Source organism: Orycteropus afer, unplaced genomic scaffold, assembly GCF_000298275.1.
Source record: "Orycteropus afer afer isolate SDZICR_OR568_19922 unplaced genomic scaffold, OryAfe1.0 scaffold00007, whole genome shotgun sequence".
Taxonomy (NCBI): Eukaryota; Metazoa; Chordata; class Mammalia; order Tubulidentata; family Orycteropodidae; genus Orycteropus; species Orycteropus afer.
The window spans coordinates 24,893,112-24,900,453 of NW_006921594.1; the positions used below are offsets into that span (position 1 = coordinate 24,893,112).

General features: G+C 36.7%; 1 protein-coding gene across 1 annotated transcript in view; it reads right to left on the reverse strand.

Annotated features, from left to right (window-relative positions):
* The window catches only part of CACNA2D1 (calcium voltage-gated channel auxiliary subunit alpha2delta 1), a 635,761-nt gene that overhangs the window by 489,139 nt on the left and 139,280 nt on the right, over positions 1-7,342 (reverse strand). Inside the window, exon 3 of the mRNA XM_042781442.1 lies at positions 2,582-2,698. Coding sequence (XP_042637376.1) covers positions 2,582-2,698 — 117 coding nt within the window. The remainder of the gene's footprint in view (positions 1-2,581; positions 2,699-7,342) is intronic.

Sequence of the window (7,342 nt, forward strand, 5' to 3'; positions counted from 1 at the left end):
TCACTATGGAAATAGATTGCCCAACCTTCCTTCCGAGGAGTGGCTGGTGGGTTTGAACCGCCAGCCTTCTGGTTAGCAGTCAAGGTGCCTTAGCCACTATGCTACCAGAGCTCCCAACGATAATATATACATACATTTTTAACTTCTGGCAAGATAGTACACTAAATATTCCAAGAGACCTTCCTTCTACATTACAACAAGGTCTTGGATACTACAATAAACATAATTTACAAAGATTTATAGTTGCATAAGCCTGAAAAAGAAAGAGAACATTCTGAAGGCCAAGATATGTGTGGAGTCCCTGAGAGATGTATGAGGTTAATATACTCAGTTGCGAACCAAAAGGTCCAAAGTTCAACTCCACTCAGAGATACCTGGATAAAAAGGCCTAACAGTCTGCTTCCCAAAAAGCAGCACTGAAAACCCTATGGAGCAGAGTTCTACTTCAGCACCTACGGGTTGCTAGGAATCAGGGTCAGCTCACAGCAAGAGGATGAAGATACACATAAAGTACAGGAAGCGAAACATTTGACCTTGAGTGTTAAACAGTAATTTCAGAGTTGGTCTGGGAACAAAAGTTCATAATAGTAATGAGATCTGTAGAAAATGAGGAATTAAACTTACACCTCGGAATTTTATCTAACAAAAGATGTATGATACTTTTATGAAGAGTATCTTTTAATTTTATTGAACGGTATAAAAAAATTGCTAAATGAAAAGGTCATGTTCACAAACAAACAAAATATTACAAAGATAGCAACTCTTCCCAATTTGCTCTAGGTCAATAGGATAACAATAAAAATTCCACTAAGAATTTTCTGGAATAATAACATGCTAAATCTAAAATTTAGATAAAAGCTAAAGGTTCAGAAATACTCAAGATTCTTCTGAAGAAGAAGAACATTGTGAGGTCTGCAGGAAGGTGAATTATTTAATAAATAGCCCTTGGAAAACCAGTTGGAAAAAAATCAATTCAGATCATGGTCTAAAATTATATAATAATATTAATTACAAGTGGGTTAAATTGAATGATAAGCCTTTTAGAATTAAAAAAAAAAAAAAAAATCTAACTCAATGCCGTGGAGTCGGATCTGACTCATGGTGACCCTACAGGACAGAGTAGAACCGCATGATAGGGTTTCTAAGCCTGTAAATCTTTACAAAAGCAGACTGCCACATCTTTCTCCCACTGAGTGGTAGGTGAATTCAAACTGCCAACCTTTCAGTTAGCAGCTAAGTGGTTAGATTACCAAATGAGCCCGCAGGCCTCCTTCTTTTAGATAAAGTATATAAAAATATGTTTATAGTCTCAGAGTAGCGAAGGATTTCTTCAACAAAGCACATACCCCAATACTATTAATTAACAAGAAGGATGAATGTATTTTATCAAACTACATCATAAAGACCATGAAAAGACAAGCCACGAACTGTAGAAAGATATCTGTATTAAATAATATATTACTATCAAGAATACACAATCTACAAATCAATTATAAAAAATAAAATCAGCAAAAGATATGAACAGCTATTTCACTGAAAATGAAAAGGAACAGTGAATGGATATATAGCAAGACTTCCTCCTCATTAGCAATAAGCAGAGGCACCAATTTTAAAGCCAATTGATTTTCTGTCGCTAAGAAGTCTAATATTGCTCATGTTGGCTAGGATGTGGAAAAACACAGACTCTTACATACAGCTATTGGAATTCTAAATTGATACAACTACTTTGGAAAACAATTGCCATAAATGTGTACAGCTGATTTTGTTCAGAGTCTACAATTTAGCAATTTTACCACCAAATATTGTCCCTACAGAAATTATTGCACATGGGTACCAAGAGAATTGTTCAAAAAAATTCAGAAATATGGTTCATAGCACCATGCATGTGAAAACAAACCAAAATAATTTATTTACCAACAGAGAATGAAAAAATAAATTGAGATATATCGTCATAAAAAATATTTAACCCTAAGAATATAAAGGATTAAAACTAGACACAACCATATGGTAAAACAAAGAAATATAATTTTGATTAAAAAATACAAAGACTATATAAAGCATGACATAATTTTAATAAAGCTTAAAAGCAAGCAAACTAAAAAACATCTTATTCGGCAAGGCATTTGAGATACAACCATTTTTACAAATCAAAGGTATGATTAACCAAATATCAAACATGTTGACCACCTCTGGTATAGAGGGTGGGTGAAAGGATACATAAATACACAGGCAGCTTTAACGAAACTGGTAATACTATGGATTTTATGGTATATGGCAGATGGAAACATGTTCATTTCATTGTTATGAATCATAACTTACCTATGTACGAATATACACATGTATCAATTATATGTACTATTCCTAAGTATCAAATTGCCAGATAATATAAAAAAAAACTAATAATTAGGAATTGGTTAATTTGGGTTCACATGGAAACTATGATATCTCTTCTTTTATGACCAAATAGATGAAAACAGTTATCATATTAAAGAAACATACCAAGAAAGTCTCCAAGAATGAAAAATAAGTAATAGGTAAGTAATGGAAAGTATTAACATGAACGTGTCCAACCTAAACTCACCACCAAGGCTTTGGATCTGTTGCTCAGCAGTTTCTCAATATCCCTGGCTGCTATTTCCACCAGCTGCCGAGCATTATTTGGCTCCACAGTATACAAATCTTGGTATTTCTCATAAATCTGTGTGAAGGGAAAAGAAAATTAGTAAGAACAATAATTGTCTATTTGGTTTACAAGTTCCCAACAGAATGTCTTTAAAACTACAAACAACTGATTAGAAAAAGCCACCCATTCTTTATCTTGATCTTTCTGGAGTTTAGGTGTGTCAGGACAAAAATATATACATACAAAATGTGTGCTACGAACACCAGCTCCCTGAAATAGTAGGACATATCAGTTGTGAAACATCTTGTACTACATGGTTTCTGTGTGCAAATTTGTGGGTTGAAGCTGTACCCCCAACCTCAAAAGCTGATACTAACTGCCTTAAAGTTTTAAATAAAAAGAGAAACTATTCTAGATAAAAGGAGCATTGGAGCACTGGAGGTCAAACCGGGAGCTTGTACAGGGTGAACAAAGACAGCAGGAAAGGCAAGGCAGTGGAGAATGTATTCACGGAGCCTTCCCCGTTTTCATTCTCTGCCACCACTGAGACTACTAAAGCTTATGGAACACATGTATACATGTGTGTGGGCATGTGTGCACATGAGAGAGAGACCAAGAGAGAATGACATTGCTGCTAAGGTTCACCTGGTGACACATGGGGCTTCAGAGATGGCATACAGACCAGGAGTGGAAAGTCACTAATGTCTTCATTAAACCGTCAGCAAAAACTGTAATAGTGCGTTATTTAAAAAAAAAAAAAAATTACTGAACCAAACTACACTGACAATAAGTTAAGTAGCTAAGGAAAAACTCAACTGCATTTCTGGATCACCTCAGTGTCTTCAGAAGGATCACCCTAGAGTAGCATAAACTGCACCTGGTTTACAGAGCCTCCATATACCCAGCAGGGGAGGAGCAATTAAGGGAGGGGGCCAAGAAAATAAAACAAACAAACAGTTGCTGTGTTTGTGGCTGAAGGGCTGAGCTGAGAAGGAAATCCCTTTTGCACCTAACAGATGGGATGCACATGCATGACTAAACCATCTTTGAAAGCCAGGGTCTGGCAGGTTTTTACCATCTTGTGAGAAAAGAATCCAGGCGCGTACAGAAACCAGTTACCATGCTATTGCTCTGGCTGAATTCCAGATTCTACTTTTACTACCAACAGGTTCTATTGCCTTGTCTTAGTTGAGCAATGGTGTTACCATGAATAGTGGCTTCAGGTGGACACAGACATATATGCTAATGTTTATTTATAACAGAGTGCAGTCATGTTAAATGGAGTTTTTTTTTTTATATTTTTTCTTTAATTGACTAAAAATTAATACTTTTTACAGATTTAAATCAAATCCTCACATCTGAAATTAGTTAACTTATTCAAAGCCTTAAGTTTTGCCCATCCTTATTTGACCTTGCAGATTTTCATTTCAACTATCTGATTCAAAGCACAATAATTTTGTTATATGTTGTTGTTAGGTACCATTGAGTTGGTTCCAACTCAAAGACACTATATGTACAACAGAACAAAACACTGCCAGGTCCTCCAGCCATCCTCACAATCATTGCTGTTTGACCCCATCATTGCAGTCACTGTTTCAAACCATCTTGTTGAGGGTTCTTCCTCTTTTTCACTGACCCCCTACTTTACCCAACATGATGTCCTTCTCCAAAGCTTTCTCCAAAACCTTATTTGGTCCTTCCAAATAAGATGCCTAAGTACATGACATGAAATCTTGCCATCCTCGCTTCTAAGGCTATACTACTTCCAAGACTGATTTGTTCATTCTTCTGCCATTCCATTTTATATTCAGTATTCTTCCACAACTTCATGATTTAAAGTATCAATTCCTTCGGTCTTCCTTATTCATTGCCCAGCTTTCACATGCTATGAGGCAATTAGGAGCACTGGTAGCATAGTACCTAAGGCACTTGACTGCTAACCAGAAGGCTGGAGGTTCAAACCCACCAGCCGCTCCTTGGAAGGAAGGTTGGGCAATCTACTTCCATAGTGATACCTCCTCGGAAAACCAAGGAGGGGTCACTATGAGTCGGGCGGACTTGATGGCACATAACAACAACAACAACATGAGATGACTGAAAATACCAGATTTCACATGCATATGACTTGGGTGGGGCATTCCTTAGATCTAAAACTGACACATTTAATTGTTGTTGTTGTTATGTGCCATTGAGTCGAAGTCAGATATGACTCATAGCAACCCCTCCTTGGGTTTAGGAGATGATATCACTATGGAAGTGGACTGCCCAACCTTCCTTCTGAGAGTGGCTGGTGGGTTTGAACAGCCAGCCTTCTGGTTAGCTGTCAAATGCCTTAGTCACTACCCTACCAGAGCTCCTACACATTTAATTATGAACATTTTAAAGAGGACTTTTGTAGCAAATTTGTCCAATACAATATGTCATTTGATTTCTTAACTGCTGTTTCCATGGGTGCTGACTGTGGATCCAGGTAAAATGAAATCTTTGACAACTTCAGTCTTTTCTCTAGTTATTATAATATTGCTTATTGGTCCAGTTGTGAATATTTTTGTTTTCTTTATGTTGAGGTATAATCCATATTTAAGGCTGTAGTCTTTGTTCTTCATCAATAAGTGTTTCAAGTTCTCTTTACTTTCAGCAATCAAGGTTGTGTCATCTGCAAATCACAGGTTATGAGTTTCCTCCAACCCTGATGCTGTGTTTTTCGTATAGTCCAGCCTCTCGGATTTTTGTTCAGCGTAGATATGATGAAAGGATACAACGCTGACACATAGCTTTCCTGGTTCTAAACAACACAGTATCCTCTTGTCCTGTTTGCATGACTGTCTCTTGGTCTATGTACAAATTCTACTTAAGCACAATTAAGTGTTCTGTTATTCCAATCTTCACAGTGTTGTGCATAGTCTCTTTTGATCTACACAGTCAAATGCCTTTGCTAAGTCAATAAAACACAGGTAAACATTTCCCTGGTATTCTCTGCTTTCAGCAAAGATCCATCTTACATCAGCAATGATATCCCTTGTTCCATATCCTCTTCTGAATCCAACTTGAATTTTTGGCAGTTCCCTGTCAATGTACTGATGCAACTGTTTTCAAATTATCATCTGTCAGAATAAAGCCAGGAGCCAACAGTAGAACAGACCATCCTAAGTTCAAGTTGAAACTGAAGAAAATTAAAACAAGTCCACAAAAGCCAAAGTACAACCTAGAGTATCTCTCCCTTGAATTTGGAGACCACCTCAAGAATAGATTTGACACATTGAACCCTAATAACCAAAGATCATACAAGTTATGGTATGGCATCAAGGACATCATCCATGAAGAAAGCAAAAGGTTAGCAAAAGACAGGAAAGAAAAAAAAGGCCAAAACAGATGTCACAAGAGACTCTGAAACTTGCTCTTGCAAGTAAAATAGCTGAAGCAACAGAAGAAATGATGACATGATGGCTCCACAGAAGATTTCAAAGGGCAGCTTGAGAAACCAAAGTAAAGTCTTATAATGAAATGTGCAAAAGCCTGGAGTTAGAAAACTAAACAAGGAAGAACACACGCAGCATTTCTCAAGCTTAAAGCCTGAAGAAAATATTCAAGCCTTGAGTGGCAATATTGAAGAAATCTACGGGCAAATGATGAATGATGCAGAAAGCATCAAGGGAAGATAGAAGGAATAGAGACACTTGTGGGGGAAAAAAATTGATGATGTTCAACTATTTCAGGACACAGGATATGATCAAGAAGGGATGGTATTGAAGGAAGAAGTCCAAGCTTCACTAAAGGCACTGGTGAAAAACAAGCTTCTAGGAATTGACAGAATACCAGTTAAGATGTTCCAACAAATGGATGCAATACTGGGAGTGCCCATTTGTCTTTGCCAAGAAATTTGGAAGATAGCTACCTGGCTAACTGACTGAAAGAGATCTATATCTGTGCCCATTGCAAAGAGAAGTGATTCTACAGAATGCAGAAATTTTTGAACAGTATCATTTACATCATACAAATTTTGTAAAGTTTTACTGAAGATAATTCAAAAATTTGTTATAGAAAAATCCCCATACTTAATCCCATCCTGGCTTCTGCATGTTACTAGATTACTTATGCTTCTTTCTGAGGGGCAGATTACTGAGTTCTGTTTTAATGACCTCATTTAAAGGTTCATTGAAGAATTCCATCAAACCAAAAGCTCTCTGTTTCATTTTACCCAAAGATGAGATCCAGGAATATAAACTTCTAAATATGCTGATTGATCTGGGGTCCACAAATAAACCTCAACATCATTTTAATTGATTCAGGATATTTAGTTCTTTGCAATAAAACTAATTGGTGTGAAATGCACTTGTGCTTTGTAACATTAATATCTTGTTTATTTCTTTATGTAGTCTAACTTCCTTCCCATGGTATAGGGAATACAATGTACCTTATATTTGGTGGAGATTAATTCAGGATGTCCAGTCTATACCACTATGCACTGTAGGTAGTACCATGTATTAACTACTGACATGTGTGAGACATTTTACTAGGTGCTTTAAAGAATGATGTTAATTATAGACCTTAAAAAAATAATTTATTTTAAATATATCTATACATCTTCTCGAATATATAAAGAATGTTGTTGTTGTTAGGTGCCATCAAGTCTTCTCTGACTCATAGTGACCCTATGTACACCAGAATGAAACACTGCCCGGTCCTGTGCCAGCCTCACAATCCCTGCTATACCTGAGC